This window comes from Pithys albifrons, chromosome 9 (assembly GCF_047495875.1).
Source record: "Pithys albifrons albifrons isolate INPA30051 chromosome 9, PitAlb_v1, whole genome shotgun sequence".
Classification (NCBI taxonomy): domain Eukaryota; kingdom Metazoa; phylum Chordata; class Aves; order Passeriformes; family Thamnophilidae; genus Pithys; species Pithys albifrons.
In genome coordinates, this window is record NC_092466.1 from 13,573,177 (window position 1) to 13,591,665 (window position 18,489).

The following is an 18,489-nucleotide window of genomic DNA, read 5'->3' on the forward strand; positions in this document are numbered from 1 at the left end:
GAGGCTTTCCAGACCCACTAGAGGTCCTCCTGACCCCAAGAAAGGAGGAGCCAGCAACAGCTCTTGCAGGGCAGCACATGTATGCAGACTTCCAGCAAGGATCTACTTAGGCTGATGTTGGGAGAAAGCTGGGTTGTAGAAGTGGTTTCACTGTACCCAGCCTGGAATGTTTTAGGCCACAGGGGAACTGTTAGATGGGAAGGATTTCAATTGGAGATGCTGAGAACACCTCTCTTGAAATATCTCTGTCCCTTGGCAGATGGAGCACCCACACTGAGGGACAAGATGCCAACTCATATGTCCTGTGAGAAGAGAGTGATCCAGCTAGTCTCTCATATGCTGAACAGTGAAACAAAAGGATGAGGAGAAAATCTCATATGGCTGTATTATCAGTGTGCTCCTGAGCAGATACATGGAGAAAAGCAGCTACTTTTTGAAGGAACTGGCCATCACCTTTAGAGAATTCAAATTTTGAGTCCTTGTGTCCCTTGATACATGTGCAGAAAACATCTGCACCTTCCCTCAGCACCTCTGTTGGCCAGACCACAGACTGTTGATGGGCCTTCTCATCATGTCGCTCTGTTCAGGGCTGGGATGCTACTGCCCTGCCTCATCTTCAGCCACCTTACCTGGCCCCATTAGGCTGAGCATGTCCTAGGTCTCCTTCTAGCATGCTTTTTCTTGTGTTGGTGGAGGGCTTTGTTTTACTTACAGGCTCTCAGGAGTAGAAGACAGTGAGAGTAAAGAAGCTGTGGCTTCTCTCAGAGGAAGATTTGAAGAGGCTCAGGAGCATGGGGCTTAAGCTTTCAGGAATACTGTTAGCCCTCACTTTTACTTCTGTGGCTTCCTTTCTTCCTTACATTTGTATGGTGTCTGTCAAGGGGATATTCGTTATCCAACTCCCAGAGCCCTCTCATCCTCAAGCACTAAAGGAAAGCCTGAGATCACTCCACCCCACTCCCCCTAAAGAAGTGCCTCTCATGCCACCTTTGCTCTTACCTCAGCCTCTCACTGTGCTGCCCATTGTGTTTCGCTGTGCTCATGGAAGTGGTAAGTACTCAGTCACCAATGCTGCTGCAGGATATCTAAATCAACTTTATTCACGATCACAGTTATCCAATTTTTCACAATGAGTTATTCTTCTCTTTAAACAGAACACAAAACATCTTAAAGTAAAGCAATGAAATGCAAATGACACAAGAATACAGAGATACATGGGAACCTACACCAGTCAAAGAAAACAAAATACTAGGATTGTTGTTACTTTTACTGGTTTTGCTGGTTTGTTTTGGTTTTTCTTTTCCTCCCTGGAGAGAGCCTTGTTCTCCCTACTTACAGCTGGAGGCCAGCTGCTGTGGGAGCAGGATTTAACCCCAATTTTTGAGATAAGATGCTGGGGGAGCTTTCAGCTTCTGCTAACTCCTAGAGTTTGGTCCACAGTAAAACAAACACAGTTAATATATTAAAACACTCTCAATTCAAACAGTGAAAAGGGAATTCACACCACTGCACTGGTACTCATGGATGGACTGTCTTGAAAAATAAAATTTACCCCTTGTCTTGCCCTACACAGAGGGAAACTGATCCCACTGGTGTGGTGAAGGCTCGGGAGGCTGCTTATTGCACATTTCCCCACATCCACTATTTCAGCAATACCTTCTTACCCCCGGGTTCTTCCTTTCTGAAATCCTTGCACTGCAGTTTGTGTAACTACTGAAACAGGCTCCCTGTGTGTGCCATTGCAGCTCTGTCCCCAGGCACGCTAGAGGCTGGCTGCCTGCCTGTGGACCAGCCGTGCTCCTGGCATGGCTGCTCTGACTCCTGCCAGACTTGTGCCAACTGGCCTCCTCCTGCCCCTCAGTGAGGGCATCCGGGCACAGGAGCCATGATGCTCTGGAGTTTTTGACAGCTGGCCTGGGGGATAGGGCTGGCTTAGGGTTGTACATCAGAGGTATGTGAAGAAATAACATAAATCCCTGTAACCCAGAGTATCAGCGTTCAAGTTAGTACTGCCCGCTGGGCGGGCTGGGGGCAGCCCCAGACCCCCATGGTAGGCTGCAGTGATGGTGGCACCTTCAGAGAAAGGCTCTATAATGTGCTCCTCAGTGAGTAGTCTCTTTTTGCATTTCCTTGAGAAGACAGCAAGGATGTGTTTTCCAGGCATTTTTAGGAGCAGCCTCTGCCAGTGTTCTTCCACCCACCCGCTGCCACATGGGACATGATGTCCCCTGCAGCAAGCAACTGTGTACATTAGATGCTGTTATCCCTACACCACGCTGTTCCCCTCTGTCCCATCAATGGCCATATGCTGAGGTGCAAGGAAAAGCTCAACAGGAAGGGTGCAACTCCATGGCCTACCCTAGTCTGGCCAGAGGGCAACATGGTGGAGCAAACTCCACTGCTGTGGTGCCCTAGCCCTGACCACCCCTCAGGACCCAGACACAGTCTCTCCCTCCCCTGCTGCCCTGGAAGGAAGCAAGATGGGTCAAGAGGGGAGACAGGCAGCTCCTAATGGAGGCTACTATTGTCCCTGTTGGGGACAAGGGGTTCCCAACTGGAGCAAGAGGGAAGGGAATTTGTTTTAATAAACCAAAGCAAACCAAATCCCTCAAGTTGTTGGGTTTTTTTCATTCCTTTCTTCTTAACACATAAGGACAGCTGTGTCCTGCCGGTGTGGCTGTGAAGGACTGAGTACCACCTGGCTGGTTTTGTCTTAAAGCACAGTGATAAAGTTACCAGTAAAGGAAACCCACAGATATGTGGGTTTATACATTCTTCTGGGGTGAGGCTGGGGTTTCTCCTCACAAGTGCTGTCTGGATAGTAGTGGGAGAAAGGTGAGGGAGATACTTCGCCCTCTTCCACAGGCCCATGGGAGCAGAGATGCTGCTGAATCCCTTGTGCTGGGTGGAGACCACACACAGATAGGTGGTGGAGGGGATTGAGAGCCACTCGTCATGCAAGGGGATGGTGACAGGAGGTGGCTGAAGGTTGCTGGGAGGGAGCAAGGCTGTTAATGTTTTTTGGCTTACCAAATCTGCCATGAATACCCCTGTCAGGGAATGACAATGTAGGAGCAGGAGACAGCCCTCATGGGGTTGTTCTTCTATCTGTGGGCATGGAGTGGGTTTTGCTTCACAAATTTTGAGTTCTTTTCCACACTGGCCCCAGCCTTTCTGCTGCGAGTGTACTCACTGCACTCCCTCGCTGGGTCAAAACTTGCCTTGCTTCATCCTTTCTAAGGTGCCTCCTAAGGTCAAGCTTGTTGTACACAGAAACACATTGCTTGTTTCTTCTCTTCTGCTAAGCTGTCTCTGCACATGGGGTGCCTTCAGAAGGAGATGTGTAATGTTGAACCTTTTACCACATGCTGTCTCTGCTAACAGTGGAGACTTCCCTCTGCTGTGCATGATGTAGAAAAGGGATCATTGCGTCAGCTGGCTTTTTTTTAGATAAAGTTTAAAATCCACAAGGGAGAGTAGTTCATTGCAGCTTCCCTGACTCACTGGAGTTCAGCCTCAGGGCTTGCTTGGAGTGTAGAAGAGCAGCATCTAAGCTTGTCTCATCTGTTGTCCATGGAAGAGGGGATCAGGGTGGTGAGAGGTAACAGTTTTTTAATCTCCTGGGTGATAGAGACCACGACCTGTGTTGTTCCATGGTCTTCTCCCCACCTGCCCAGGCCCCACCACAGCATTTGCTGTTGCTCTAAGTGCTGCGGTATGTTTTGATGATATCTTTGATGGCCCGTCTGCAAATGGGGCAGCAAGCATTGGCCATCTTCTTAAGCTTCAGCCCGCAGGAATAGCAGAGACACATGTGTCCACAGGAGTAAATGACTGTGTCTACCATGTTCTCATAGCAGATGGTGCATTCATCTACCCAGGGCCCTGAGACGGATGGAGAGATGGGTGACTCAGGCAAGCTGCTTGGAGAGTTGGGAGCTGTGCCTGTAACACAAAAAGCAAGGTCACTCATTGCTTCATGACATCCCAGGGTAACTTCTGCCGTGAAGCTACTTAGAGAGAACCATGCCCTAGCAGAAATGGATGCTTCAGGACCAGGGTTCCCTCCTGTGACCTATGGTCCCACTTGCTGAGTCCTGGTTTACAGGCTCAAGGCAGCAGAAAGGCCACATCTGCTGGGGTCTGCTGCCCACACAGAGCAAACCAAGAGACAGCTGTTCCTATGCAACAAGGATTTGGTAGGTTATATATCCCACCATCAATGCCCTGGGATCGTGCAGGTGCCTTCCGCAGTGCTGCAGAATGTTGTATCCTTTACTGCTGCATGTACATTTACCTAAATATTACTGTAATTCACTGGCATTTTAGAAATAGCAATACTGCATTCGCTGAAGAGGGTACTGAAGGTATGTGGAGAAAGAAGGGGGAGCTGTAGGCAGAGCCTTAGCTCCAGTCCAAGCTAGCATGCAACGTGTCACTGCCACACAGCCCTCCAGAAGAAGCTCTGCGTCACAGGCCCAGGCACGTAGCAGAAAATCCACCGCTTCCCTTGGGACCTTTCATGATGAAAAGGGTTGGAGAAATATTGCTGTCTAGGCATCTAAGTGGCTTCCACAGACTGAAAATAGCCTTTGCAGAGGCTCTCCCTTCCTCCCCAGGGGAGCTGACAGGATAATAATAATAATAATAATCTGTTGATTATTGTGGTTTTAGAGTCCTCCTGGGAGAAAAGTGTGAGACTGTGAAGGGGGGCAGTGGGGAGGCAAAGGAAAGGCAGCAGAGGATCCCACCACACTTACCACTGATAGAGCTGCAGAGGGGGCCAGAGCCACATGTAGACAATAAGGGTCCAGAGACACCACTGCAGAGGACAGTGGGGGAACTGGGTGTTGATGTGGGTGAGCTTGGTGTGGACAATCCCAGCCGCTCTGCCAAAATGGTGGAACCTGCACCGTGAGAAAAGAAACATACAGTTACTTTTAAAAATTGAGACTGACAAGGCACTGGGGATCCATGGCAGGGGGTGCTGCTCTCAGTGCTTGTCAGCATTTGTTTCAACAGCATGAAATCTAGGGAAGAGATAAAGGAAAAGAATCGTTATATGCCTTTTTTAATGCTAGCAGCTGGTCCTGAAGGTCCTAAAGAGGCATCATACTCCCAGAATCCCTGAAATTTGCTGGAGGTCCCTTAGCCATCCTTTGTTTCTTCCCTTAAATGTATCTCAAGTCACTTAATACAGTTGCTTCCTGTGTGGTTTCAGGTTCATTGCACCCTCAGCACCACATCCAGCCATGGGCTTGCAGCAGTAGAGGACACAGCCTGCAGGAAGGGTGGGCAGGACTCTGGGACAAGAACATACCACCTTGTCAGAGCACACTCTGCTGACCTAGTGCAGAACTGCATCATTCCAGGCTCTGACAAATTCACGCAGTCATTCAAGGACTTTCCAGAGACAAACATGAGGGTTTGGCAATCAGGAAACCTGAGCTATGCTCACTGCTCTGCTTCAGTAGGGTGGCTTCTGTCAGAGGCGGGGATAAGTCACCAAAACGCATTTGGCTCTGGGATGAAGGACATCTCCCCCCTATTCACATCTGGATGCGATAGCTCAAGAGTGCAGAGCCTCTTCAAGCCTCTCCTAGGTGTCCCCAGCCCCATTACCTCCTGGTCTCACTGCCCACCCTCACCTCTGTGTCACTGTGATGTCTGCCAGAGAAGCCAGCTCTGTCCCACAGCCTGTCTGGTACCCTCTCTCCACTTCAGCCTATTTCTTCTGCTGTTAAAACAACAAGTATCTTAAAGCCCCTTCCAGAGAAGAAAAAAAATGTGAATGCTTAAAACCCTACCGGATGCAAAGGCTTTGTAGGGGACTTTCATTGTTACTGATGCAGCCTGGTCTTCACTTAACCAGTGGTGAGACAGCAGCAAACATACGTATGAACCAAGGGATGGTTTCCTGGTGGTAAGAACCAGCTTGCCTAGGTTTTAAAGTTTCCAGTTCCCCAGCCAAGAAGACAACCAGGGCAACTCCAAATCAGAACTAGAATGCTCAGACTTCTTCATGTTACCATATAAGGAGCCACAGACACGGTGGTTTGGGATCCACGGTGTCCTCAATGAGTTAGAGGCTACTCTCCAGGGAAAAAGCAGCAGTGAGAGGTCAGGAAAACCCTAGGTACCAGGAAAGTCCTTCAGTTCTCATTTGCAGGGAGACTACTGAGACAAAAAGGACCAAACCTAGGAAAAGCAGGGACTGTGAGTGCCAGCTGTGGATTGCACAAAACAGCAAAAGCACAGAACAAGCAGAACAAGTCTGAGCACTTAAAATGGAGCAGAGGGACTGGGGAGGGGTCATGTTGGAGTCAAAATCTGTTCTGAGGACTGTCTATGACAAGAAGCAATTAGACTTAGCCTTCAGTCCCTCAGTTTTACCCCGTTCAGCACAAGCTGAAGTTAAATTAGACTGTATAAACGGTGCTGGAGCTCTCACACTTGAGATGCTGTAGAGAGATACCTCCTTTATCACACAGATGGGAGCTGAGGCTGAAGTTTAGCTCAGTAAATATGCAAAGAGAGTGATGCAGCCTCTAATGACTGCCACTAGCAACAGCCCTTCGCCTCCAATCTGACAGATGACCTTAGCAGAAAACTTGCCCTGTGGTAACACAAACTGAGAACAGGCCCAGCAGGGACACAGAGTTCAGCTAGTTCACTGCACACAAAACAAATATGAACACTGAGCAGCTGAACAAGTTTTTCAAGCCTTCCATGTCCTGCCTGCAGCCTGGAAACATTTCTTCCACTCAGCTGACACACAGCACATTGCATTTCTAACACCAACCTGGTCATTTCATTAAAGGCAAAATAAAGACTGTTAGGAACATTTCTCTTCCTGGACTAATAGGAGAATTTGGAGGTCCCCCAAGTATCACAGAGTATGAGCTGATGAAGCATGCTGGCAGCAGGGCAAATGGCCTTTCCACAGTGCAAGTAGAGCTTGTCAGTGTAGGAACCACAGTTTTCTCTGGCTGCAGCTGGTCTGAGTCCCAAAATGCTCTTGCCCAAGACCCAAGGGCCAGTAGCTACCTTGCCAATTCGTTCTCCTAATACAAGGCACAGCTCTTGACTTTTCTCCAGCATAAGTATACAGCTTTGTTTAAAACAATCTGAGTTCCCTACCAGACAAGACACATTTCTCCCTTGGTGACAGAATAATCAACATAAGACACGTTACTCACACTGTTAATATAATACTGGATGGTGTGCAGATACCATGACAAGGAGCATGGAATGAGATCATGTGCAGAGTGGAATGAGTGTGGCCAGCCTGGCCTAACTAAAACCAGATACATGTGCTCAAGGCCAAACATGCTCATTGTGTGCACACAGTTCCCACTAAGAGCCAGCTTTCAAACCATAACTTAAAAAAACTAAGTAATTCTAAATAAATCAATTTAAACATTCTTTCTCTCTCTAAAGCCCTCAGATCAATTGTCTCTGCTGCTAACTTGTCTCATGCTTGATCTCAAACATGTTGAACACACTGGAATCACTTTTAAATAGATCTTGAATCAATTCCATTTGCTGTTCTATCTTTACAAAGTCCAATTATTAGCAAAAGTCCAATGCAGACTGGAGCTTTGTCTGCACTTCCGTCATCACTCAGACAGAGGTGCAAATAAATGAACCTATATGTCCAAAAGGAAAGAGAGTGTTACTATATTTTCAGAAGAAGGCCAGTTACAGCCAATGCTCCCAAAAATACAGTGAATGTTCTAGTAACTCTCCCCCTTAATTAATTCATAAAAGTATTATTTCTACATTTCTTTCTCATAACAAAGTGATTATGTTGACCTGCTTATTATTGCATAGTCCCAAGAGAGAGAATTGGATAACAACCACAACAACAAAACCAGGTGGGAACAACAATGTGCTGTCTACATTCTCCTTCTGAATATGCTTAGGGGCATTTGCTATGATGCAAATAAACGCCCAAGGCATCTCTGTAGCCTAAAGCAGGGAGTAGCCACCACAAATCTGTTCTGTCACTATTCCCAACCCATTGCTAGCAAGCAGCATATTAATGCTCCCAGATTCAAATTACACAGACTACAGCTGAGGTGGAGAGAAAAGTAATGCCAAAGATGATGTTGCTTTCTTATTACTATTGACTTTGGATCACTGAAGGTTGGGAAACTGCCAGTTTAAGGTGTTCATAACGCATTTCTTAATCTGGTGTCTGTTCCTGAGAGAGGTGATCGAGAGGTATGGCCATTCCTGTGAGTCAGATAATGACAACAGGCAGATCCATCAGATTATGAAAAACATCCATCAGCCAGTGAGAGGTACATGGTAACTTCTTGAGATCTGACCCAGGCATTCCTCATACTGTCCCAGTGTGGGGGGGAGTGTTCATGGTCCAAGAACACAAAAGCAAAATGCAAACCATTTTACCCAATCGCTGTCTGCCTCTCTCATCCCTTTCCCCCGATAATTAAATTCAACATTATATAGCCCCATTGCCCTTTTTCAGATCTTAACCCAAAAAGCCTGCAAGCACAATGTCACAGCACTGGGACTGTGCTTGTAGAAATCTTGCAGAAACCAGGCTCCACATGCTGAAAATGTCTGCTGCTTTGAAGTGGAAATGCAGTATCACATTGTCTGAAGACTTTTCCTTTCAAAGAAAAGAAACAAATAAGCAATACTCAGTGTTTGCTGGCTGCAAGCAGGAAAGAATATAATGATTTCTGCCTCCTGAATGATTTCTGGCAATGCCAAACAGTATCTCAGGCATTTCACTCACCTTCTATTTGCATTACCTGCCTAGGTTCTTAATGACTATTTCACAGGAACTACAAAAATAATGCACAACAGCTGATCTGCACTCCAGAGTTATCCTTTTTTGCTCCCTTTGAACCCATCCCACTTAAACTTTGTTTTTCCTGGCTTACAGGATATGGTCAGTAAACATCCACTGCTGTCCAACTCAGAGTTCACATTGACCATCTTCACCTTTTTTATGGGCTTTCTCTACCCATAACCATTTAATGACTATGCCAGGAGCCTAAATAAACTTAGTACCTAAAAGAAAAAATATGGGAGCCTCCTGTCACAGTTTCTAAGGCAGGTAAAGTCTTATGCATAGTCTCTTGCCCATATGGTTAAGTATCAAGTGAAGCGCATTGCCAGCCCCTCTCTCTTAAAACACATTTGCTGCATAAATAGGACAACTAATAAAGGTCACGTAATTACCAATAGTAATCACAGATTTCAGTGTTGTTCCATCCATCTGTAGGTCCCAGAGTTTCCAGAATATGGTGGAAACGATTAGTACAGCCGCTGAAGTTTGGCTGTAGACATCAACTGGCACATCTAAAAAGGGGCTCAAGAGATCTGTGCACTTCTCATACAATTCAGTCTAGTGAGCAACTGGGCACCTACATTTAAATGCCTTTCAAAACTCTCAACTTGATTTCCTTTTGTTAGAAGCCAGATTTTTAAGCATGTCATCTTAGAACAATTACTCTATCTCAAAAACTGCTCAATATCCCTTCTCATATTTAAGACTCTCTAGGTATCAGGGCCATTGATTTTTTTTTAATCTAAATACAGTTCTTTCAAAAATCTGATACAATTTTGGGTACTGAGCTCATGTGAATATCTGCCTTAGGACGTGTTATGGGTTCACCTAGGTGGGCCCAGATTTGGGCCCTGAAGTCTGGACTAGGCCGAAGCTGTCAGCTGACTTGAGCTGGGCTGAGCTAACAGCTGACCTCTTCTAGCCAGTAATTTTGTATTCCATACCACATTATGACATCATCTCCAGGGAAGGAGGAACCAGTGTGGGAGTGGTTAAGGCAGTCGCTTCTCAGCCTCCTCTTGGGAGGACACACGATGCTGTCCCAGGGGGGATGGAGAGGACCAGGCCCACCACTGGCTCACAGGGTACCTCAGGAAAGTAAAATGTGTTGTTCTGGGTCTCTCCTTTCTGCTTGGGTTTGTCTCCCTGGGGAATAAGCTTCTTCTTAAGTAATGTGTAGTTAGGACAGTAGAATTTGTGTGTTCGTTAAGAAGTTGAGGTGGGGAACTTGTTGTTGTAGACTTGTGTGAGTGTATATTTGTACTCTCTTCTAATTGTCTCTTTCTTTCTGTGAAAAATATATGTAGATTTAGTATAAATGCAGTTTGAAGTGTTTTTTTTTCTTTCCCCTCTCTTTTCCTCCCTTTCCCTGGTGTTAGGAGGGAGGCTTTTCTCTCTGTGCTTGGGGGGGTTGGCAGTTGCTTATCTCAAACCAAGACAGGACGTCTGTCCCATAACATGTGAGCTCCTGCACTGTCAGCAGGCTGTGACGTTACTGAGGCTGGATACTGAACACTAGAGCATCCATATTCGTTTCTGCACGTTGTCAGATTTTCTTGCTTCCAGCCAAGGCTGCAGGAGAGCTGTTCTGTCCCCCAGGGCTACTCAGGTCTGGCCCAACAGGGACTTTTGAATCCATCATGCTAAAACAAAAGAACAAAGCAACTGTTTCTGCCTGGGTACATGGTAGTTACAGATCAATTATAACATTAGGGAAGGATGTAAGCATATCCATCACTTCTAAATGCTGTAAAATACATTTACACATCCATTTGTTATGTTCCCACGGTGATGGTAACAATACTGCATTGACCAGAAACCAGAGCTTCCTTCCCCTTGGGCTCAATGTTTTTTGGCCAACCATGCTCTCAGAGCCCAGCCTCTGAGCTGCAGCCTCATCTCTGCCTCTCAGGTGACCGACATCAGTTCATCATCCATGGAATTTTTTGCATTCAAGTATTTCCCAAAGGATTTTAAAACTGTTCCTAATAGAACAATAATACATTTTGTCCTTTAGAAGCCCATGAAAACATACGGGATTTTGCATTATGCTACAGAAATGTCCAGAAATAGGTCAAAAAGCAGCCTGCCAGATTTTGCATGCAAAACCATAAAGTCTGTGTTTGCAGATGGGCGTCAGACAACCACTGCTTGAAGAAGTAAAAGTTAGATCCAAACCACATGGAGAACAACAGTTCAGACTTTCCTGAGGATCAGAAAAGGAGTGTACTTTATGGCTTTACTGGAGCCTTGCTGTCTGCTGTGTCCAGAAGGGCAGCAGGGCACCAGCACATCTATCACCCCCTGCAGTCACCGGCACACTCCAGCTAAGCAGCAGAAACACGAAAGCTCCAGACACCACAGACGTTTTCGATTCAGCAGTTCCCACAGCCCAAGCCCAATTTGCTGTCTGAAAGCAAAGAGCACACAGCAAATTTACTTTCTTGACCTGCCAGGTGAAGTTCAGTGGTTACTCAGCACTTATACCCTGCAAAATCCTGAGGGCACGGACACCATGCAATGAACATCCAGCTGAACTGAAGTGAAAGAGTCATAGAGTTGGAGCTCTGCCTCACAACCTGAGAAATACTAGATCAACAAAGCACCCAGGCAGGTGCTTAGATCAAGAAGAAATGAAAAAAGAAACCTCGATTAAGTAGCTGAGCCATGAAAAATGAGAGTTGGAGCTTTCATCTTGTTTAAGAAAAACAAATCAAAAAGCTCTCTAAAAGATCATAGATGTTAATTACCCTGACCAAAATGATTCTGTTCATAAACACCACCTTTTACAGATCCATTTCAAAAAAAGGCTATTTGGCTCAGAGTGGGAGACCACAGCAAAGACAGTTCTATGAGCAAAAGGAAAATTGCTGACTAACCCAGCACCTCCAAGCTCTGTGCTTCTCCAAGGGGGACATCAATAAAGATGGTGGTAGATGCATACAGGAAACAATTACTTCCACTTTTCTCTGCCATCACTGCTCTGGATTTCTATGAACACTGCTGGATGAAAAGGAATCTGACAAAGAAGCAAAAAAGAGTTCAGCCTGCTATGTGACTCTCACAGTAGCCAAAATAACTAATGCCAGTGTTAGTTCATGGAATAGGCAGATTTTACCTGTCCTGACAGACAAGTTGCAATGCAAAGAGGCTGGTATATAATCCTACATTCTGTATATTTACTGTAGACAAGCAGAGGTGGTATGAGATAAAGGAGATCTATACATCACTTACTATGAAAATCTCACTGTAGCCAGGGATAGTTTGTTACACTAGTGATGTCAGTAGTTTCTGCTCTTGTCCAGGACAGCATGCAGAGGACAAGACACTTGCGAGCCCAGTGGCTGTTGCTTGGAGCAAGTCTGTTTGCTTTATCCAGCCTTTACCTGGGTCCTGGTTGATACCTCAGTACACAGGCTGATGCTCACAGACTATGTGGTGCAAGTGCTGGTTAATCATGTGTGACGAGATCTTTAGCGGTCTGATGCAAAAGTGCCATGAACAGGTATTAAAACTGATATTGCTGACACCGACCACAGGAATAAGCATTTGCCTGCATCCCACTCTCCAGTCTTCCAAATCACAAGTTATAACTTGTCCCCTCTTACACAGAAGTTTCTCTTTGTGCTAACCCTCCTTTAAAACAATTAATATAAAACAGAAGGTGAATGGAGAGCCCTGTGCAGTGCTAGAATCAAGCCCAGCAGTTATAAACATTGTACTGTTCTCGTGCAGCTATTACAACTTAACACTAGTAATGTGTACTTCACAGGGAATGAAAGCTAAAACTATGCATGATGAGAGAAGGCATCAATTATTACAAGTGGATTGCCTTCTAAGAGGCACTCAATATTAACTCTCTTCCTTCCCCCTAGCCTCTAACACCATAAAATACCCTCTATCCTGCAGTGCATAGGAACTCCAGGCCATTAAGTGCCACACAACACATGCCTTTTAGATCCAAATCAGCCTAAATTAGGCCATTTTCCATACAAATAAAAACCCAAATAAACATGGAAGATGGAATTCTGGGGCACATCTAACTGAAAATCTGTAAAAGGAAGACATTCACTATGTGTGTTTCTTTGCAACAATGTCAGGCATTTATCAGGCTTCTCTTGTGCTGTGTTTAACGCAACAATTTCCAAATCACTCCAATGAGCAAAGTGGAGAAGGATCAAGCTTCCAAATGGGTAATGTACTGGGCAGCTCTGGGATCAGAGATGAGGGTGTGTGACTTGATACTGCTAAGAACAATCTTCTCTCAAATAGGAGAACTTATAAATTCAGAGCTGGAGAACCAAGATCCTGGATGCTCCTTGCCTGTGTGAGATACTTTTCTACAAACTCACCTACTGTCTGTGCTATGGGCAATGTGTATAATAACTGTACATACCAATTACCATTTAAATATTTTCTATGCTCACTGCAGTAATTGCATGTGTAAAGTAAGTACAAAACAGCAGCACCCAGAGAGGTTTTTTTGGAAGTCCTAGGACAGCCAGAGAGCTACCACAGCTAAGAAACTTGTTTACATAGGAATGGCCAAAAGCTTGTGAAGAGAGGGGATAAGATGTAAACATCTCTCAAAAAGTCCTACAGATTCTTAGAAGGATCAGGCCAGACAAGTGCCACAGCAGAGACAAGAAAAATAGGGAGATAAACTGGAGACAGTAGCTGCAACAACTGTATCAGCAAGGTAAATGAGGAATTCTGGGATGCAGAGGAAAAGTCATGGTTAGAGAGGAAAAGGCAGTCTCCAATGGTCAGATATGGCCTGTGAACTACTAGTGCTCTGTACTGAGCCTGTCACTTAAGCAGGATGGAGTTCAAGTCAAGGAATGCCAAATTGGGCAGTGTGATGAACATCACAGAAGGAGACTAAGTAATTCTTCCTGATAAACCATTGCTCTGTAACACCTAAGCAAAACACTGTTCTGTTCACCCATGAAACTTCAAGTCTTTCCAGTTGTTTTCTCAGGGTAAGAGCTGTTTCAACATGGACAGCACTACCAGGACTGCTAAGCTTGACCACCACCAGTAAGAGTCGTACGGGGCTCAGCTTTCCTGGGCACAGCTTTGCATAAGCCTGTCTGCAATGGGACTGACTGCAGGTGGCATTCTTGCAGACTGGCACTGAGGCCACTTCGGATCAAATTTCACTGTTGACTCAAAGAGTTCTCTGCCAGCAACTTGTGTCCCACAGTACTCTGCTGAACTAATTCCCAATTCAGTCCGTAACTGACTGCTGTTGCCAGAAATCCTGAGGAACCACAGATTCACAGTTGTTCTGTTTGCAAGTCCCATGTCAGATCTTTCTTCTTCTACTCAGTTTTGAGGACATTGACCAGTTTCAAGAAAGTCTGAAAGAAGGACGCAAACCTCAACGACAACTGATTTCTAAATATTTTGCAATGGGCAGCTAAGTAGAAGCCCCAACACACGGTAAAGGAGGCAGGAGAGGGTAATCCACACACTCTACGTTTATCCAGCATGGATGTGAATAGAGACTTACCCACACCAAATGCTGGCTCTTGGGTTGTATTTTTCAGGCTCAGTGCTGGCTCTTGGCCAACATTAGGAAACATCCAGAGAGCTACTATATTGTGCAGCTGTTCTGGTGGGGCTGGAGTTACTGAAGTGCATGGAAAGAAAGGACACAGATAAGTTGCCAAGTCAGTTTCATTAGTGTGACTGTTGATGGAACATGTTATTTCATTGCTCAAAAGAAAACTTCAATATTACTGGAAAGAATGAAATTCATAAGAGAAACTGTACACACATAAAAATACCCAAACAAACAAACAAACAAAAAAAAAAAAAAAGAGGGAGATGAAGGAAGATGGTTTACATGCTGGCGATTCACTCTGAGACAAAAGAAAATGAAAGAATATCTCCAACCATTTGGATCCCCAAACACTAAATATATAAACTGATTGCTATGATAGCTCCTCCAGACATGAGTCATACATTTTAAAGCCTCATGGGGTCAATCAATTTAACTTCATAAATGAATTACACCACCAAAACCTGACCAAACCCAGACCATTGCATCCAGACTGGCTCATTTCAACCTTTCAGAGCTGTCAATAAAACCATGTGTGAGCTGAAATTCTTACCAACAAAAGCTGGGAGCAGTAAATCAAATTTAATAGGTTAGTTTTGTTGACTATACAGGAACGATGCCTGAAAAAAACCCAACTCAAGCCTGAACTAATGAAATTCTTGATGGATACACAAAGAATGTTTTATTTCAACATGCCTAATGATCTGGGTTTCTCTTTGGTTGCTTTTATGTACATAATCCCCTGAATTTCTAAATTAAGACAAGCACTTAACATATAAAATATTTAGAAGATCTATTGCCTCCCTCAATAGCTGGTTCCTATAGTTAATTACCCTCATTTATATTTAATTTTAATTTGTGTGTCTTCATTTTCCAGCAGCTTGATATTTTGCATGCTATTATCTGATACATTAAAGCATCCTCCTCTTTCATTTATCTTTCCTCCTTGTGGTCCAGTAGCCTTTTAAACTTTTCTTTGCAACAAACTGACATTCTTCCATGTCCCCTACAGATGACTGTAACCTCTCACTGTGCTATAGCAGGGCTTGGGTTTAATTAATTTACATTTGCTGGGATGGCATGAAGAAAAATAGTGTTTTCAACCTCATCTTTATTTTCTGCTGTTTAATTTCTCCTACAGCACACATACTGCCTGTATACGATGCCAAATTGATAAGATGAAAACAGAAATCAGAATTCTTTACTACCGAACTAACCCCACCCTGCCCTCCTCTGCTACAGAGTCCTGTAAGATCACCAGCCTGGGCAAAGATGGTCTCCCCTGATACATAGATTAGGAAATAAATATTGTATCTTCAACACTGTGGAATAACTGCAGTCAGCAAATGTCAGCTTCTACGGCAAAGCCCCAAGCCAGCAGAGACCTGAGCCTGCTCTCGCTCTGCATCAGGACCAAATAACTAATCTCCAGGCATCAAATACAGTATTCAGTGATCAATACTATGATTCATCTTGTTCTCCGGGTCAAAAATAAACCTTCTCTAGGTGCAAGAGTAGCTCTCCATCCTCCAAATGAAGTTGAAAAGCTGGAGAAGAAGCAAACCCATTGATTTCAATTTCATTTTATAGTCAGTTGTAGTGCTGATGTTCACTTCATACTGCATAATGTTGCTTTGATTGATCTCATAAAGGTGTGCCCCGGAAATAAAATTACATCCTATTTAGGATAGGTTTTGTAGAATTATGCCTTTCACAGTATTTGTGTCTCACTCCTTTCCAGGATACAGAGCTTCACTTTTCCTATTACAACTAGAAAAGATGACTATAAATGTCTTCTGCTGTGATATAAAGCTCAAACTACAAAAGACATCTCACAAAATTACTCTTGTTTGCATTCTGAAGATGGATCCTGTCGTTAGAAAGATGAACACTTTACATTCTTCTTACATTTTTTAGTATTATAATGACTGATATTATGGCAAGTACCATAATCTGCTCCACTGCAGTGCAAACAGTGCACTCACCTCCCTAATAACATTGCAAAAGCTAGAGATGGCAGTTCATTATTTCTTTGCCTTCTGTCAGGATGTTGCTGATCCATATTATTACTGCAGCTGCATGCAGCGTGGGACAGCATCAGTGCATTTCTCTGGGCAGTCGTACTCTACCAATATTGTACTGATGCTGGGATTGTATTGCTCCCAGCACTGTTATACTGGAAATATAGGTATGAAAACCCCTATTTATATCTTAATATCTGTTAAAAATTACAGACAACCTCTGATTTCAAAACTTGTAACTGGAGATAGCAGCTTGCTGCCCAAGCTGACCTGAATAAAGCTGTACACTCTGCAGGGTCCTACCCTTTCCTTAAGAGAGGAAAGGTCAGCAAGTCCAGTTCTTTTCACTTACATCTCATTTAAGAACAACAGTCCATTTTCAGGTGCTCTTCCAATGACTGAGGCCACAAAAGTCTGTCATGTGGTCACAAACACGAATAGTAAGTTTTCCAGCTCTACCGATTTCATTTTATGCATCCAAATGTACATTTATCTAAAACATACACTGGGAATGCACTGGTTTGGGCTGAACTTGTGATCAGGTGGGGAGGACACACACAGAGTGTTTTGCCCCAGATGCACGAGGCCTATGTACAAGTCCTTGATCTGTCACATTCGGTCTGAGGATCTGATTCTGTCCCTCTTGTGAGACACAGCATTGCTGCCCTGATACACAACACATTGCAAGCAGGCTGTCTGCTCTGTGCCAAACTGCCAGAATTAGTGATCTCATATGAAGGGAAGCACTGGTCAATGATTCAGTTTTACCAGCAGCTCAACAGCCTGAGAATGTTTTCCTTCTAATGTACACAGGAGCACTTAATCTCTGACTTTACTGGGATCTGTTTGACTTCACCTACCATTATCACACTGACATGTTGGTGGAGTACAGAGCTAGCCATGGATTATGTACAGTACCCACAACAAATGTAATCAGGCTGAATTAGCAGGGATTGAGTCTCAGCCTCCTGGAAATAAATTGCACTATTACATTTGTCATCTGTGAGTCTCTAACAGCCACAAAATATTCACAGCACAAGCCTGTGGTCAACTTCAAGCAAATTATTCAAGGCATTTCATACTGTGATTAAGGTGAACTGGACCCTGTAGACAGATGTGTGTGTGTTCACCACAATTTCTCTTCAAAGACTACCTATAAACCCTCAGAAAGGAGGAGCTGGTTGGCTTTTGGATTAGTTGTGATTTTTTTCCCCTGTTAGGCAAGAGGAGCATTTGAAGAAAGGATTTGAAGCAAAATGGAGATATATGAATACAACAGCATGAACAGGAAGGAGCATTTTTAAATCATCTCTAGTTAGAGAAGTACCAGGAATTACATCATGTAATCAGAACCCATCATTCACTGTCTGACACTAACACCAGCAGCACCAAGACATAGTACAAATTCATGGCCAAACACATCCTACATTTGGTCTAACACACACACACATGAGTAAATTTGATCCTGAGCAAATACTATTTCAAAGCTTTTCCCTCTAAACCTTTGAAACATGACTTGTAACATTTAAATTAAGTATTTTAGCTAATAGAGTTTAAAAACAGAGCAAAAATACCAAGAGAAAGAGGTCAGCTTTTCAGAGGTCAGTTAGCCTATATGAGCTACACTGCCTTAAACTGGGCTACAGGAAACCCTTCTCCTGTTGAGATGGTCAGTGCCAAGCTTTGTGCACAGCTGGGATCATGAGGCACAGAGTTTCCTCTCTGCTTGCTAGACCATCCCTCACATACAAACCTAAGGAAAGCACTCTTTTGGGAATCAGTCATGCCAGACAGGTAACACAATGAAAAGAGCATTAGATCTCATTTTTCCTGCTGGTTGTGCCCTATTTAGCTCAGCCCAAAGCACTTCTCCTCCACCTTCCTGGCTTCTCCTAGGTCAGTGGTGACTCATCAGTACTTTAATGGAGGTCTTTGAGGCTTAATTCATTACTGGAACAGAGCATTGAGACCACCACATGAAGGGTGCTACAAAAGTGTGAAGAGGTTAGGTCTTGTAACTCATTTTCATATGTTAAAAGTATGTGCCTTTGTATATTTTTCCCCGTTAATAAAACCAA

General features: G+C 44.3%; 1 protein-coding gene across 2 annotated transcripts in view; it reads right to left on the minus strand.

Moving 5' to 3' along the window:
• Positions 1-1,075: 1,075 nt before the first annotated feature.
• Positions 1,076-18,489, minus strand: part of NEURL1 (neuralized E3 ubiquitin protein ligase 1) — a 149,779-nt gene continuing 132,365 nt past the window's right edge. For both annotated transcript variants that reach the window (XM_071563972.1, XM_071563973.1), the window contains exons 5-6: positions 4,761-4,907; positions 1,076-3,945 (exon numbers count right to left, since the gene is read on the minus strand). In XM_071563972.1, coding sequence (XP_071420073.1) covers positions 3,704-3,945; positions 4,761-4,907 — 389 coding nt within the window. In that variant the 3' untranslated portion in view covers positions 1,076-3,703. The remainder of the gene's footprint in view (positions 3,946-4,760; positions 4,908-18,489) is intronic.